Source organism: Macaca nemestrina, chromosome 19 (genome assembly GCF_043159975.1).
Source record: "Macaca nemestrina isolate mMacNem1 chromosome 19, mMacNem.hap1, whole genome shotgun sequence".
NCBI classification, from domain to species: domain Eukaryota; kingdom Metazoa; phylum Chordata; class Mammalia; order Primates; family Cercopithecidae; genus Macaca; species Macaca nemestrina.
Window position 1 is genome coordinate 65,707,957 of NC_092143.1, and position 18,526 is coordinate 65,726,482.

At 44.6% G+C, this 18,526-nt stretch overlaps 1 protein-coding gene across 2 annotated transcripts in view; it reads right to left on the reverse strand.

Annotated features, from left to right (window-relative positions):
• The window catches only part of LOC105465340 (TATA-box binding protein associated factor 4b), a 166,435-nt gene extending 148,250 nt beyond the window's left edge, over positions 1 to 18,185 (reverse strand). The window contains exon 1 of one of the 2 annotated variants that reach the window (XM_011713758.3): positions 17,344 to 18,184. In XM_011713758.3, coding sequence (XP_011712060.2) covers positions 17,344 to 17,686 — 343 coding nt within the window. In that variant the 5' untranslated portion in view covers positions 17,687 to 18,184. Of the gene's footprint in view, positions 1 to 17,343 lie in introns of both variants that reach the window. The other variant, XM_011713762.3, reaches the window with a different exon arrangement.
• Positions 18,186 to 18,526: the final 341 nt, after the last annotated feature.

Here is an 18,526-nt window from a genome sequence, read left to right on the forward strand (position 1 = left end):
AGCTGGGGGGGCATTGCCTCACCCGGGAAGCGCAAGGGGTAGGGGAATTCCCTTTCCCAGGAATCCAAGGGAAGCTGTGACACACCGTACCTGGAAAATTGGGACACTCCCACCCTAATACTGTGTTTTTTCCAACAGTCTTAGCAAACAGCACACCAGGGGATTTTATCCCGTGCCTGGCTCAGAGGTCCCCACGCCATGCAGCCTCACTCACTGCTAGTACAGCAGTCTGAGATCAAACTGTCAGGCAGCAGCAAGGCTGGGGGAGGGGCGTTTGCCATTGCTGAGGTTTGAGTAGGTAAACAAAGCAGCCGGGAAACTTGAACTGGGAGGAGCCCACCACAGCTCAAGGAGGCCCACCTGCCTCTGTAGACTCCACCTCTGGGGGCAGGGCATGGCGGAACAAAAGGTATCAGAAACTTCTGCAGACTTAAACGTCCCTGTCTGACAGCTTTGAAGAGAGTAGTGGTTCTCCTAGCACGGAGTTTGAGATCTGAGAGCAGACAGACTGCCTCCTCAAGTGGGTCCCTGATACCCGAGTAGCCTAACTCAGAGGCACTTCCCAGTAGGGGCCGACTGAAACCTCATACAGCTGTGTGCCCCTCTGAGACGGAGCTTCCAGAGGAAGGATCAGGCAGCAACATTTGCCGTTCTGCAATATTTGCCATTCTGCAACCTCCACTGGTGATACTCAGGCAAACAGGGTCTGCAGTGGACCTCCAGCAAACTCCAACAGACCTGCAGCTGAGGGTCCTGACTGTTACAAAGAAAACTAACAAACAGAAAGCACATCCACACCAAAACCCCATATGTACGTCACCATCATCAAAGACCAAAGGTAGATAAAACCACAAAGATGGGGAGAAACTAGAGCAGAAGAGCTGAAAATTCTAAAATTCAGAGCACCTCTTCTCCTCCAAAGGAATGCAGCTCCTCGCCAGCAACGGAACGAAGCTGGACAGAAAATGACTTTGACGAGTTGAGAGAAGGAGGCTTCAGGCGATCAGTAATAACAAACTTCTTTGAGCTAAAGGAGGATGTTCGAACCCATCACAAAGAACCCAAAAACCTTGAAAAAAGATTACATGAGTGGCTAACTAGAATATACAGCGTAGAGAAGACCATAAACGACCTGGTGGAGCTGAAAACCATGGCACAAGAACTATGTGACGCATGCACAGGCTTCAGTAGCTGATTCAATCAAGTGGTAGAAAGACTATCAGTGATTAAAAATCAAATCAATAAAATGAAGCCAGAAGAGAAGTTTAGAGAAAAAAATAGTAAAAAGAAATGAACAAAGCCTCTGAGAAATATGGGACTATGTGAAAAGACCAAATCTATGTCTGATTGGTGTACCTGAAAGTGACGGGGAGAATGGAACCAAGTGAGAAAACACTCTGCAGGATATTATCCAGGAGAACTTCCCCAACCTAGCAAGGCAGATCAACATTCAAATTCAGGAAATACAGAGAATGCCACCAAGATACTCCTCGAGAAGAGCAACTCCAAGACACATAATTGTCAGATTCACCAAAGTTGAAATGAAGGAAAAAATGTTAAGGGCAGCCAGAGAGAAAGGTCGGGTTACCCAAAAAGGGAAGCCCATCAGAATAACAGTGGATCTCTCGGCAGAAACCCTACAAGCCAGAAGAGAGTGGGGGCCAATATTCGACATTTTTAAAGAAAGGAATTTTCAACCCAGAATTTCATATCCAGCTAAACTAAGCTTCCTAAGTGAAGGAGAAATAAAATCCTTTACACACAAGCAAATGCTGAGAGATTTTGTCACCACCAGGCCTGCCCTACAAGAGCTCCTAAAGGAAGCACTAAACATGGAAAGGAAAAACCGGTACCAGCCACTGCAAAAACATGCCACATTTTAAAGACCATCGATGCAAGGAAGAAACTGCATCAACTAATGAGCAAAATAACCAGCTAACATCACGAAAGGATCAAGTTCACACATAACAGTATTAACCTTAAATGTAAATGGGCTAAATGCTCCAATGAAAAGACAGAGACTGGCAAATTGGATAAACAGTCAAGACCATCAGTTTGCTGTATTCAGGAGACCCATCTCACATGCAGAGACACACATAGGCTCAAAATAATGGGATGCAGGAAGATCTACCAAGCAAATAGAAAACAAAAAAAGGCAGGGGTTGCAATCCTAGTCTCTGATAAAACAGACTTTAAACCAACAAAGATCAAAAGAGACAAAGAAGGCCATTACATAATGGTAAAGGGATCAATTAAACAAGAAGAGCTAACCTAAATATATATGCACCCAATACAGGAACACCCAGATTCATAAAGCAAGTCCTTAGAGACCTACAAAGAGACTTTGACTCCCACACAATAATAATGGGAGACTTCAACACCCCACTGTCAACATTAGACAGATCAACAAGACAGAACGTTAACAAGGATATCCAGGAATTGAACTCAGTTCTGCATCAAGCGGACCTGATAGACATCTACAGAACTCTCTAACCCAAATGAACAGCATATACACATCACACTTATTCCAAAATTGACCACATAGTTGGAAGTAAAGCACTCCTCAGCAAATGTAAAATAACAGAAATTATAACAAACTGTCTCGCAGACTACAGTGCAATCAAACTAGAACTCAGGATTAAGAAACTCAATCAAAACCGCTCAACTACATGGAAACTGAACAACCTGCTCCTGAATGACTACTGGGTGCATAACGAAATGAAGGCAGAAATAAAGATGTTCTTTGAAACTAAGAAGAACAAAGACACAACATACCAGAATCTCTGGGACACATTTAAAGCAGTGTGTAGAGGGAAATTTATAGCACTAAATGCCCACAAGAGAAAGCAGGAAAGATCTAAAATTGACACCACACCCTAACATCACAATTAAAAGAACTAGAGAAGCAAGAGCAAACACATTCAAAAGCTAGCAGAAGGCAAGAAATAAGTAAGATCAGAGCTGAACTGAAGGAGATAGAGACACAAAAAACCCTTCAAAAAAATCAATGAATCCAGGAGCTGGTTTTTTGAAAAGATCAACAAAATTGAGAGACCTCTAGCAAGACTAATAAAGAAGAAAAGAGAGAAGAATCAAATAGATGCAATAAAAAATGATAAAGGGTATATCACCACCGATCCCACAGAAATACAAACTACCATCAGAAAATACTATAAACACCTCTACACAAATAAACTAGAAAATCCAGAAGAAATGGATAAATTCCTGGACACATACACCCTCCCAAGACTAAACCAGGAAGTTGAATCCCTGAATAGACCAATAACAGGCTCTGAAATTGAGGCAATAATTAATAGCCTACCAACCAAAAAAAGTCCAGGACCAGACGGATTCACAGCTGAATTCTACCAGAGGTACAAAGAGGAGCTGGCACCATTCCTTCTGAAACTATTCCAATCAACAGAAAAAGACGGAATCCTCCCTAACGCATTTTATGAGACCAGCATTATCCTGATACCAAAGCCTGGCAGAGACTCAACAAAAAAAGAGAATTTTAGACCAATATCCCTGATGAACATCAATGCAGAAATCCTCAATAAAATACTGGCAAACCGAATCCAGCAGCACATCAAAAAGCTTATCCACCACGATCAAGTTGGTTTCATCCCTGGGATGCAAGGCTGGTTCAACATACGCCAATCAATAAACATAATCCAGCATATAAACAGAACCAAAGACAAAAACCATATGATTATCTCAATAGATGCAGAAAAGACCTTAAATTTCAAAAGTCCTTCATGCTAAAATCTCTCAATAATTGTATTGAGAGGTATTGATGGGATGTATCTCAAAATAATAGCTATTTATAACAAACCCACAGCCAATACCATACTGAATGGGCAAAAACTGGAAGCATTCCCTTTGAAAACTGGCACAAGACAGGGATGCCCTCTCTCACCAGTGACTCCTATTCAACACAGTGTTGGAAGTTCTGGCCAGAGCAATCAGGCAAGAGAAAGAAATAAAGGGTATTCAATTAGGAAAAGAGGAAGTCAAATTGTCCCTGTTTGCAGATGACATGATCGTATATTTAGAAAACTCCATCGTCTCAGCCCAAAATCTCCTTAAGCTGATAAGCAACTTCAGCAAAGTCTTAGGATACAAAATCAATGTGCAAAAATCACAAGCATTCCTATATACCAGTAACAGACAGACAGCCAAATCGTGAGTGAACTCCCATTCACAATTGCTTCAAGGAGAATAAAATACTAGGAATCCAACTTACAAGGGATGTGAAGGACCTCTTCGAGGAGAACTACAAACCACTGCTCAGTGAAATAAAAGAGGATACAAACAAATGGAAGAACATTCCATGCTCATGGATAGGAAGAATCAACATCATGAAAATGGTCATACTGCCCAAAGTAATTTGTAGATTCAATTCCATCCCCATCAAGCTACCAGTGACTTTCTTCACAGAATTGGAAAAACTACTTTAAAGTTCATATGGAACTAAAAAAGAGCCCGCATTGCCAAGACAATCCTAAGCCAAAAGAACAAAGCTGGAGGCATCACACTACCTGACTTCAAACTATACTACAAGGCTACAGTAACCAAAACAGCATGGTACTGGTACCAAAACAGAGATACAGACCAATGGAACAGAACAGAGCCCTCAGAAATAATACCACACATCTACAATCATCTGATCTTTGACAAACCTGACCAAAAAAAGAAATGGGGAAAGGATTCCCTATTTCATAAATGGTGCTGAGAAAACTGGCTAGCCATATGTAGAAAGCTGAAATTGGATCCCTTCCTTACACCTTATACAAAAATTAATTCAAGATGGATTAAAGACTTAAAACCATAAAAACCCTAGAAGAAAACCTAGGCAATACCATTCAGGACATAGGCATGGGCAAGGACTTCATGTCTAAAACACCAAAAGCAATTGCAACAAAAGCCAAAATTGACAAATGGAATCTAATTAAACTAAAGAGTTTCTGCACAGCAAAAGAAACTACCATCAGAGTGAACCTACAGAATGGGAGAAAATTTTCACAATCTACCCATCTGACAAAGGGTTAATATCCAGAATCTACAAAGAACTTAAAATAAATTTACAAGAAAAAAATCAAACAACCCCACCAAAAAGTGGGCAAAGGATATGAACAGACACTTCTCAAAAGAAGACATTTATGCAGCCAACAGACACATGAAAAAATGCTCATCATCACTGGCCATCAGAGAAATGCAAATCAAAACCACAATGAGATACCATCTCACACCAGTTAGAATGGCGATCATCAAAAAGTCAGGAAACAACAGGTGCTGGAGAGGATGTGGAGAAATAGGAACACTTTTACACTGTTGGTGGAACTGTAAACTAGTTCAACCATTGTGGAAGACAGTGTGGCGATTCCTCAAGGATCTAGAACTAGAAATACCATTGACCCAGTCTTCCCATTACTGGGTATATACTCAAAGGATTATAAATCATGCTGCTATATAGACACATGCACACGTTATGTTTATTGCGGCACTATTCACAATAGCAAAAACTTGGAACCAATCCAAATGTCCATCAATGATAAACCAGATTAAGAAAATGTGGCACATATCCACCATGGAATACTATGCAGTCATAAAAAAGGATGAGTTCATGTCCTTTGTAGGGACATGGATGAAGCTGGAAACCATCATTCTGAGCAAAATTTCATGAGGACAGAAAACTAAACACTGCATATTCTCATTCATAGGTGGGAATTAAACAATGAGAACCCTTGGACACAGGGTGGAGAACATTACACACTGGGACCTGTCGTGAAGTGGAAGGAGGTGGGAGGGATAGCATTAGGAGATATACCTAATATAAATGACGAGTTAATGGGTGCAGCACATCAACATGGCATATGTATGCATGAGTAACAAACCTGCACGTTGTGCACATGTACCCTAGAACTTAAAAGTGTAATTTTAAAAAGGTATAAATATTAGTTCATTGTTCATAATAAATAATTAATTTCAGGACTCTGTTCCCTTCTTTAGACACGCGGGCTCACCGATCAAAGACATAATTTTTGCCCAAAGCCCCTTCACAGAGGGGGGACTATCTGGAATTTTAAGATCCCTCCTCAGACTAGCAGACCTAACAAAGGCTATTTCCGAAGCTAGGATATGGGGAGCCTCAGAAATTATATCCTTCCTATTCATATGATAAGAAGAGAGGACAAAAAGCGTCACTCTTCCAACCCTGGAGATCCCTTCCCTCCCTCGGGGTATGACCCTCCACTCCATTTTGAGGCATATCATCTTTATAGGACAAGAGTAAGGTCCCAATACCAACAAGAGAAAATGCTTAGGACTCTAACAGGTTTTCGAGAATGTGTCAGTAAAGGCCACTAAATCCGATTTTTCTTGGTCCTCTTTGTGGTCTAAGAGGAAAGGCAAGGGTACAGGTTTTCGAGAATGCCACTAAATCCGACCTTCCTTGGTCCCCTTTGTGGTCTAGGAGGAAAACCAGTGTTTCCGCTGTTGCTTCGGTGAGCGCAACTATTCCAAACAGCAGGGTCCAGGGACCGTGTGGGTCTTGGGTAGGGGGAGAAAAAAAAAAAATACATGGGCGGTTTTTTCTTTCAGACGGAAAACACTCAGGCATCAACAGGCTCACCCTTAAAATGTATCCTAAGCCATTGGAACCAATTTGACCCAAAAACCCTGAAAAAGAAGTGGCTTATTTTTTTCTGCACTACGCCTGGCCCCAATATTCTCTCTCTGATGGGGAAAAATGGCCAACTGAGGGAAGTATAAATTACAATACTATCCTGCAGTTTGACCTTTTCTGTAAGAGGGAAGGCAAATGGAGTGAAACACCTTATGTTCAAGCTTTCTTTTCATTGAAGGATAATCCACAACTATGCAAAGCTTGCAATCCACATCCCACAGGAGGACCTCTCAGCTTACCTCCATATCCTAGCCTCCCTACAGCTCCCCTTCCTATTAATGATAAGCCTCCTCTTATCTCCCCCACCCAGAAGGAAACAGCAAGAAATCTCCAAGGGACCACAAAAACCCCCAGGCTATCGGTTATGTCCCCTTCAAGCTGTAGGGGGAGGGGAATTTGGCCCAACCCAGGTACATGTCCCTTCTCCCTCTCTGATTTAAAGCAGATGAAGGTAGACCTGGGGAAGTTTTCAGATAATCCTGATAGGTATACAGATGTCCTACAGGGTCTAGGGCAAACCTTCAACTTCACTTGGAGAGATGTCATGCTATTGTTAGATCAAACCCTGGCCTTTAATGAGAAGAATGTGCTTTAGCTGCAGCCCGAGAGTTTGGAGATACCTGGTCTCTTAGTCGAGTAAATGATAGAATGACAGCCAAAGAAAGGGACAAATTCCCTACCGGTCAGCAAGCCATCCCCAGTATGGATCCCCACTGGGATCTAGACTCAGATCATGGGGACTGGAATCACAAACATCTGTTGACCCGTGTTCTAGAAGGACTAAGGAGAATTAGGAAAAAGCCCATGAATTATTCAATGATGTCCACCATAATTCCGGAAAAGGAAGAAAATCTTACTGCCTTCTGAAAGCAGCTACGGGAAGCCTTAAGAAAATATACTCCCCTGTCACCCAACTCCCTCGAGGGTTAATTCATCCTCAAAGGTAAGTTTATTATGCAATCAGCTGCAGATATCAGGAGAAAGCTCCAAAAGCGACCCCTGGGCCCTGAACAAAATCTGGAGGCATTATTAAACCTGGCAACCTCAGTGTTCTATAATAGGGACCAAGAGGAACAGGACGAAAAGGAAAAGCGAGATAAGAGAAAGGCCGCAGCCTTAGTCATGGCCCTCAGACAAACAAACCTTGATGGTTCACGGAGGACAGAAAATGGAGCAGGGCAATAACCCGGTAGGGCTTGTTATCAGTGTGGTTTGCAAGGACACTGTAAAAAACATTGTCCAATGAGAAACAAGCTGCCCCCTCACCCATGTCCACTATGCCAAGGCAATCCCTGGAAGGCACACTGCCCTAGAAAACAAAGGTTCTCTGAGACAGGAGCCCCCAACCAGATGATCCAACAACAGGACTCAGGGTGCTCAGGGCAAGCACCAGCTCACATCATCAACCTCACTGAGCCCCGGTAAATTTAACCATCAAGGACCAGGAAATTGACTTCCTCCTGGACACCAGCGCAGCCTTCTCAGTGTTAATCTCCTGCCCCAGGCAGCCAACCTCAAGGTCCATTACCATCTGAGGAATCCTGGGAGAGCCTGTAACCAGGTATTACTCCCACCTGCTCAGTTGTAATTGGGAGACTTTGCTCTTTTCACACGCCTTTCTTGTTATGCCTGAAAGTCCCACACCCTTATTAGGGAGGGACATATTAGCCAAAGCTGGAGTTATTATCTGCATGAATATGGGAAACCAGTTACCCATTTGTTGTCCCCTACTTGAGGAAGGAATCAACCCTGAAATCTGGGCATTGGAAGGACAATTTGAAGGACAAAAAATGCCACTCAGTCCAAATCAGGCTAAAAGACCCCACCACTTTTCCTTATCAAAGGCAATATCCCTTAAGGCCTGAAGCTCATAAAGGATTACAGGATATTGTTAGACATTTAAAAGCTCAAGTCTTCGTAAGAAAATGCAGCAGTCCCTGCAACACCACAATTCTAGGAGTACAAAAACCAAACAGTCAGTGGAGACTAGTGCAAGATCTTAGACTCATCAATGAGGCAGTAATTCCTCTATATGCAGTTGTACCCAACCCCATACTCTGCTCTCTCAAATACCAGAGGAAGCAGAATGGTTCACTGTTCTGGACCTCAAGGATGCCTTCTTCTGTATTCCCCTGCACTCTGACTCCCAGTTTCTCTTTGCCTTTGAGGATCCCACAGACCACACATCCCAACTTATGTGGACAGTCTTGCCTCAACGGTTTAGGGATACCCCTCATCTGTTTGGTCAGGCACTGGCACAAGACCTAGGCCACTTCTCAAGTCCAGGCACTCTAGTCCTTCAGTATGTGGATGATTTACTTTTGGCTACCAGTTCAGAAGCCTCATGCCAGCAGGCTACTCTAGATCTCTTGAACTTTCTAGCTAAGCAAGGGTACAAGGCGTCTAAATTGAAGGCCCAGCTCTGCCTACAACAAGTCAAATATCTAAGCCTAATCTTAGCCAGAGCAACCAGGGCCCTCAGCAAGGAACGAATACAACCTATACTGGCTTATCCTTGCCCTAGGACATTAAAACAGTTGCAGGGGTTCCGTGGGATCACCAGCTTTTGCCAACTACAGATCCCCGGCTACAGCAAGATGGCCAGGCCACTCCATACACTAATCAAGGAGACCCAGAGGGCAAATACTGTATCTAGTAGAATGGGAACCAGAGGCAAAAATAGCCTTCAAAACCTTAAAGCAGGCCCTAGAACAAGCTCCAGCCTTAAGCCCTCCCACAGGACAAAGCTGCTCTTTATATGCCACAGAGAGTGGGAATAGCTCTTGGAGGACTTACTCAAACTCATGGGACAATCTCACAACCAGTGGCACACCTAAGTATGGAAATTGATGTAGTACTAAAAGACTGGTCTCACTGTTTACAGGTAGCTGTGGTGGTGACCATCTTAGTATCAGAGGCTATCAAAATAATACAAGGAAAGGATCTCACTGTCTGTACTACTCATGATGTAAATGGCATACTAGGTGCCAAAGGAAGTTTATGGCTATCAGACAACTGCCCGCTTAGATATCAGGCGCTACTCCTTAAGGGACCAGTGCTTCAAATATGTATGTGTGCAGCCCTCAACCCTGCTACTTTTCTCCCAGAGGATGGAGAACCAATCGAGCATGACTGCCAACAAATTGTGGCCCAGACCTATGCTGCCCAAGAGGATCTCTTTTAAGTCCCCTTAGCTAATCCTGACCTTAACCTATATATCGACGAAGTCCATTTGTGGAGAATGGGATACGAAGGGCAAGTTATGCCACAGTTAGTGATGTAACAGTACTTGAAAGTAAGCCTTCGGGAGGCTGAGGCAGGAGAATGGCGTGAACCCGGGAGGCGGAGCTTGCAGTGAGCCGAGATCGCGCCACTGCACTCCAGCCTGGGCGACAGAGCGAGACTCCGTCTCAAAAAAAAAAAAAAAAAAGAAAGTAAGCCTCTTCCCCAAGGGACCAGCACCCAGCTAGCAAAACTAGCAGCACTTACCCGAGCCTTAGAACTGGGAAAGGAAAAAAGAATAAATGTGTATACAGATAGCAAGTATGCTTATCTAATCCTACATGGCCATGCTGCAATATGGAAAGAAAGGGAGTTCCTAACCTCTGAGGGAACCCCCATTAAATACCTCAAGGAAATCATGAAGTTATTGCACGCAGTGCAAAAACCCAGGGAGGTGGCAGTCTTACACTGCCAAAGCCATCAAAAAGGGGAAAGAAAAAAGGCAGAAGGAAACCATCGGGCAGACTCTGAGGCCAAAACTGCTGCCAGGCAGAACCTCCTGTTAGGAATACCTATGGAAGGACCCTTGGTATGGAACAACCCTCTCCAAGAGATTAAGCCCCAGTATTCTCCGACTGAAACAGAATGGGGACTTTCACCGGGGCACAGTTTTCTCCCCTCGGGGTGGTTAATGACAGAAGGGGGAAAGGTATTCATACCCAAAGTGAGCCAGTGGAAAATACTTAAGACCCTCCACCAAACTTTTCATATAGGTATTGAGAACACTCATCAAATAGCCAAATCCCTATTTACAGGGCCAAATCTCCTCCAGACCATCCAGCAAGTAGTCAAAGTCTGTGAGGTGTGCCAAAGGAATAATCCCTTGGTCCATCATAAGGCCCCTCTGGGGGAACAAAGAATAGGGCACTATTCTGGAGAGGACTGGCAGTCAGACTTCACCCATATGCCTAAGTCAAGGGGATTTCAATACTTGTTGATCTGTGCTGATACCTTTATAAATTGGACAGAAGCCTTCCACTGCAAGACAGAGAAGGCTGAGGAAGTGGTTAAAGTCTTAATTCATGAAATAATTCACACGAGCAATTAAAAGCCCATACACGGCCCTGTAACCACAAATAGCATCTTAACTTTCCAAGCCCCTTTATGCATCCAGTGCAACCTGTTATCAGGCCTGGCCCTGGGGCACCTACTATCCCATCAGCATAATTACACCCTACAACTTCAAGCCCCAACTGATCATAGCAACTTCCAAGTCACCCAAACAGCTCCATTCAGATGGTTTGTCTGCTTCTCAGGGCCTCCCAAAATCATCACTTCCTCCCTGCTTAACAAACAGTTCAGGTTTTGTAATGGCAAACATACTCCCTGCATGACCATTCACCTCTGGACCCCCTGCAGCAGCGCCCCCACCACTAGTGAATGCCTTCTCATCTCCTCTTTCAATTACTCTCTTGAATGTTTCCTAGTAGATACAAAATAGTTTTTTCTCCAGTGGGAAAATAGAACACAGGGAGCCACTCAGTTTGCTCCCAACACCCCTTTCCAGCCACTCACCGGAGCTACCTTGGCAAGTACTTTAGGAGTATGGGAAAACGAAAACAACAAATTCATATACCTTTTTAACATACACAACCAGTTCTGTCTACCCAGCCAAGCCATATTATTCTTATGTGGATCTTCAACCTATATCTGCCTCCCAACTAGACAGGCACCTGCAGCTTAGTCTTTCTAAGTCCCAACATTGACATTGCCCCAGAAAATCAGACCCTATCAGTGCCCCTCAAAATTCAAGTCCGTCAGCGCAGGGCCATACAACTAATACCGCTACTTATAGGGTTAGGAATGGCCACCGCTACAGGAACCAGAATAGCCAGTTTATCTACTTCATTATCCTACTACCACACACTCTCAAAGGATTTCTCAGACAGTTTGCAAACAATAACAAAATCTATCCTTACTCTACAATCCCAAATAGACTCTTTGGCAGCAGTGACTCTCCAAAACCACTGAGGCCTAGACCTCCTCACTACTGAGAAATGAGGACTTTGCACCTTCTTAGGGGAAGTGTTGCTTTTATACTAACCAGTATGAGATGCCACCCAGCATTTACAGGAAAAGGCTTCTGAAATCAAACAATGCCTTTCAAACTCATCCCAAACTCTGGAGTTGGGCGACATGGCTTCTCCCCTTTCTAGGTCCTGTGACAGCCATCTTGCTATTACTCGCCTTCGGGACCTGTGTTTTTAACCTCCTTGTCAATTTGTTTCCTCCAGGATCGAGGTCATCAAGGTACAGATGGTCTTACAAATGGAACCCCAAATGAGCTCAACTCACAACTTCTACTGAGGACCCCTGGACTAACCCACTGGCCCTTTGACTGGCCTAGAGAGTTCACCTCTGAAGGATACTACAACTGCAGGGCCCCTTTTTCGCCCCTATCCAGCAGGAAGTAACTAGAGCGGTCATTGCCCAATTCCCAACAGCAGTTGGGGTGTCCTGTTTAGAGGGGGGATTGAGAGGTGAAGCCTGCTGGACTTCCTAGGTCGAGTGCGGACTTGGATAACTTTTCTGTCTTACAAGAGGATTGTAAAATGCACCAATCAGTGCTCTGTAAAAACACACCAATCAGCGCTCTGTAGCTAGCAAGAGGATTGTAAAATGCACCAATCAGCGCTCTGTAAAATGCACCAATCACAGTTCTGTAAAAGGCACCAATCAGCACTCTGTAAAATGCAAAATGCACCAATCAGCAGGATCCTAGAAGTAGCGAATCACAGGGAGAACTGAAAAAAGGGCACTCTGATAGGAAAGAAACAGAACATGGGAGGGGCCAATAAGGGAATAAAAGCTGGCCACCCCAGCCAGCAGCGGCGGCAACCTGCTCGGGTCCCCTTCCACGCTGTGGAAGCTATGTTCTTTCGCTCTTCAAAATAAACCTTGCTACTACTCACTGTTTGGGTCTGTGCCATCTGTAAGAGCTGTAACACTCACCACGAAGGTCATAGCTTCATTCTTGAAGTCAGCGAGATCACAAACCCACCAGAAGGAACCAACTCCAGACACACTAACACTTAAAAGACACAATAGGCCGGGCGCAGGAGCTCATGCCTGTAGTCTCAGCAGTTTGGGAGGCTGCGATCAGCACATCACTTGAGGCCAGGAATTCAAAGATCAGCCTGGCCAACATAGCAAAATCCTGTCTCTACTAAAAAGAAAAAAATTAGCCTGGTGTGGTGGCACACACCTGTAATCCCAGCTACTTGGCAGCTAAGACATGAGAATTGCTTGAACCTGGGAGGCAGAGGTTGCAGTGAGCTGAGATCATGCCACTGCACTCCAACCTGGGCAACAGAGTGAGACTCTGTCTCCAAAAAAAACAAGTGGCTGGGCAGCTCACACTTGTAATCTCAGCATTTTGGGAGGTCGAGGCAGGCAGATAACTTGAGGTCGGGAGTTCAAGACCAGCCTGACCAACATAAAGAAACCTCATCTCTACTAAAAATACAAAAATTAGCCGAGCGTGGTGGCGCATGCCTGTAATCCCAGGTGCTCGGGAGGCTGAGGCAGGAGAATCGCTTGAACCCGGGAGGCAAAGGTTGTGGTGAGCCAAATCGCACCATTGCACTCCAGCCTGGGCAACAGGAGCGAAACTCCGTCAAAAAAAAAAAAAAAAGGCAAAAAAAACACACCACAAGTTTGTTAATTATAATACTTTGAAGTGGAAATTACATTTTAGTGATTTTCACATGAATACATACTGCTTTTGTAAGTAGAATAAGCAAAGAAATCAAAACTCAACACACTGATGTGTGTGATGGCCCTCAGAATCCCTTAGGGGCTACAGACCTATTGCCCCCTACTCTCTCCACATATGCCTACATTCAAATACTTAAGTGCCTTCTCTGTGTGCAACTTACTAGGCCCTGAGAATAACAGTGACAGAGAGTCCCTGCTTCTGTGGACCTTGTAATCAAAAAGAAAACAAAGTGTGGGAGTACTATGAGGGTGAAAGCATGGCACCCAAATGGAAATGTAGCAGAACCTAACCTCACCTTGAGGAAGAGCCTTAGGAGAGGAGCACCAGCACTTTCTCCTGAGGGCTGACTACCGACAGAATAACGCCATGGCCACTATCACTTTATGCTGACTCTACAGTCTAAAAAATCAACCAGTGGATGGTGTGTGAACACTGAAAAGAATACCCCTCATTTCATGAAGCCCAGCAGCACTGTGACAACTGTGGAGGTGGTGATCATGTACACTGTATCCCTTTGATAAAGACAGAGTGGAAACAAAGAACTTATCCAAGGACTGGATCTCTAAGTTGGGAAAGGAGATGCAAATTCTATGCCCTGTCTCAGCATGAAGACAGGCTGATGAAAAGGGACCTCAGTGCTTCATAAGTAACTTTCACACCTTTGCACAGTACAACTATCATGCGGAATTTATCCCAGTTGATGACCTAAAAGAAGGAATCAAGTCCTTGCTTATCATTCTCAAACAGGTGATAGACAAGATGAAGAATATCAAGAAGAGAAAGAACCACAGTTCAGCCTAAAACCCCACGTTCACAAAAGAGAAGATTGAAGAAATTACTGCAAACCTTTTATTAATATTTCCTCAAACACCCTCTTGTGCATACTTTTTATTTCCAGTTCCTGCTCCCTAGAAAAACCTGTGGTGCATATATATATATATATATATATATATATATATATATATATATTTTAAACCACTTCTGTTCATAGATGAAATTCTGAAGTAAAGAGAATCAAATACTTAAAGTATTCATTATCTTGGAAAATGAGGAACTGACATATATAAGCACCCTTGTGTAATCAAGCACTAATTCTTGGTATGCAAAAGAAATAGTATGAGATTCAGGCCGGCGCAGTGGCTCACGCCTGTAATCCCAATACTTTGAGAGGCCAAAGCAGGCAGATCACTTGAGGTCAGGAGTTCGAGACCAACCTAGCCAACATGGTATAACCCTATCTCTACTAAAAATATAGAAATTAGCTGAGCCTGGTGGTGTGTGCCTATAATCCCAGCTACTCTAGAGGCTGAGACAGGAGAATCGCTTGAACCTGGGAGGCAGAGGTTGCAGTAAGCCTAGATCATGCGACTGCACTCCAGCCTGGGCAACAGAGTGACACTCTGTCTCAGGAAAAGAAAAAAAAAAAGAAAGAAAGAAAAGAAATAGTACAAGATTCATAACGTTTTTAAAAAGTTACTTTAATCAGTCTTTCCATTTCATTCTTCAATTATTGTTTGTCTTATCCTGCCCAATAAGAGCACAGATGTAATTAGTACACCCTTCTGCCACATGTCAGCAGAAATTCCCAAAAGCAAAACCCCACTTCCTCTATAACGACCAATTCCTAAAGACAAATTATCTTCTTTCTCTCTTTTGTAGGGGTTTCTCAGAGGTAAACAGCATGCAATGATTTAATACAGTGCCATGAATATAATTAGACTACGGTCCTAGTTTGCTACTATTTAACTCTGCCAAGTTTCAGTTTTGGTTCCTTGGTATATAAAATGAAAGACTGGAATCTAAAGTTCTCTGAATCACCTTTCATTACTGACACTCAATGACGCATACCGTACACATACAAGTAAAAAAATAAGCATAGAGTTGTGGAAAGAATAGAGTTAAACAGACCTGAGCTAAAACTCCCCCTGACACCTATGGGTTGCCTGGCATTGGACAAATTATTTACTCTTAGATACCTCTTTCCTTATTTGCTACCTGTCTATTATGACCAACAAATAAAAGAATATAAATAATTTGTTAAAAGTGCTTAGCATGGTAAGGCCCCAATCCTCCAGTAAGTGATTCACTCTCACTTACCAGAAAGTTTTCACTCTTGACAGTTCTTTCTTTGTGGGGGGTGGGAAGGGATGGGGAGGGACAGAGTTTCGCTCTGTTGCCCAGGCTGGAGTGCACTGGCAAGGTATCTTGGCTTACTGCAACCTCCACCTCCCAGGTTCAAGCAATTCTCGTGCCTTAGCCTTTCCGACAGTTCTTTCTTAATACTTCTTTTTTATTATTATTATTTATAAATAAACTTCAGTGACTAGATAGGATTTACAGTTTAACAAATTAGGCGGTGATTTCATTCTAACACATTCAGAACTAATTTATAAACATATATGCAGAATAACAACGTAGAATAACAATTTAGAACTGCCAAATAATGTATTAGGTGCTGCACACTGCTGTAACACTGCCTTAACAGTTTTACATACCTTGTATACCATATAAAACTGAAATAGAACTTCATAAAAAGTGAAAAACATAATCTATTCACAACGTGTATGACTAACAACAATATTACATACAAAAAGGACCCCTGCCATTTTATTAAGGGTTATAGAATCTTTTGAATCAATGCTTCCCCTTTTTTTACCATCTTTGCAGGTCAGAGTTCCAATAACTGCTAAACAAAATTAATAGAAAGCAAATTCCAAGAGACTTTCAGTAAAGACTGAACACCCCAAAATCATTCAGCATATTTACAATATGTAAATTATCACAAAGCAAAACCTTTATAGAAATCATGAAATACAGCCCAACAGAGTAAAAAGCCTTAGGATAGAAAGTAGTGACTCATTAACAGTAGCATTCGTCGGACAGCTTCAGTTGCAACTGTAACAATTGCGTGACTCTGATCTGTTTGTCAACTGTGGCACGTGTTCCCAGTCAGGGATTCTGCTAATTGAAAGTTAGAATCATTAAGACATTTAAAGATTGTGCAGGAACAGCATTATTCGTACTTGGTACTAGAAAGCGGTAAAACTATTCTGACTTGGTTAAATTTAAAAATCTCTTTCAGTTTTAATACACAAGAACTTCACCGTTAGGCCGTGCCCGGTGGCTCACGCCTGCAATCCCAGCACTTTGGGAGGCCGAGGCGGGAGGATCGATTGGGCCCAGGAGTTCGAGGTTCCAGTGAGCCGTGATCGCGTCACTGCACTCCAGACTGGGCAAGAGAGCGAAACCATACCTCATTCGTTCATTCATTCATTCATAATTAATAAAATAAGTACAACGCACTTCGACATCTAAGCGTATGGAAATCCACGGTACAAACTGGTCCTTCCTCCACATGGAAATTAACTTTAGCTATATTATCTCCCCCACCTAAGAGTCAGTGCCTGAAAGCCCTCCCCCGAAAATTAGTTTGATATAGCTTTTTACTGTGACTTAGGTGAAAAGATTCTTTCCTTAAATATGAAAAGAAAAACCACGCAGTAATGACACAAAAAGAATGTGTTCACTGTAAAGTCAAGATTATGAAAGATTCCCGTGGCTCAGAGGTTTTTTTTAGGAGCAATCTAGGGCTACGACTTTTCCCATCACCGCCAGCTGGACCGACAGACGAGGCTGGAAAGGGTGATCAACATACCTGGAGGAAGCTGCAAATTAGCAGGAAACTGGATCGTCGTGGTGTTGGGGGTTTTCACGGCGACTATCTGAGGAGCAGGCAGCCTAGGGCCGCTGCTGAGTTTAGGAGGGGCGCTGACCGGAGCCACTTTGGTCACCAGGGTCCCCACGGGGGACTGCAGGGGCTGGGACGCCGTGGGCTCCACGCAGACGCTGACAGGAGCCTTAGTCACGGCGCCCAGGGCCACAGGAGTGCTCTCCACTCGCACCGGCAGCGCCCCGGCCGGGGCCATGGTCACGGTCCCCGAGGCGCTCACAGCAGCCGGGGAAGCGGCGCCGGCGGGTTCGGTGAGGCCGGCGGGCATTCCCCAGGGGCTCAGCAGCAGCTGCGGCGCTGCGGTTCCAGGAGCAGAGGTGAGGGGAGGCTTGGCGCGTGGCAGCCGACTCCGGTGCGGTTCGGGCTCCACAGCATCGCTGGGGAGAGGCGCGGGGGCCGCAGCAGCGAAACCAGTGACGGGCGCCGGCTGCCCGGCAGGACACGCGCGTCCCGGACCTTCCTCCCGTCCGCGCGAGCGTGGGCTGCCCCCGGAGCACCACCCGCCCGACCTCTCGCAGCTTCCTCAGCGGCGCTCACACGTGCGCTGCCTCAGCCCGGCGCCTCACGCTCGGGTCCCGCTGCTGCGGAGCCTGGACGTGCGGCTCCCGGAAGGTCGTAGCTCGCACCTCGAGCCTAACTCTGCGCAGCTGCTCCCCCGCCAGAAATTTCAAAACTACGAACACAGAGCGCCCATAGACCCCTACGCGCGTTTGGCACGGCCCCTCCGCGCGGCCACGCCAGCCATGTTTATATAGCCACGCGGAGACCTCGCGCACGCGCCCAGGCCGCCGCCGCCGCCGCCCCGGGCTTCCCCGGGATCCAGCCGCGTGATTGGTCAAGGAGCGGAGCCGCGCCCGTGACGTCACTGGGGACGGCTCCACGGAGCGTTAGAATTTTCCCCTGAATCCCCAGCAAGGAGGGGCGATACCAGAAACCTATCACGTGGGAGGGGCAAGCCGCACTTAGAAAACTGCGGCATCCGTGTTTCTCTGTGTCCCCCGTTGTTTGTTCCTCGAAAAGCCAGGACTAGACTATCTCCAGGATTCTATTTTTTTAGGAGAAAATGGGGAGGACTGATTTCCGAGAAGAGTGACTCAATAAGAATTCA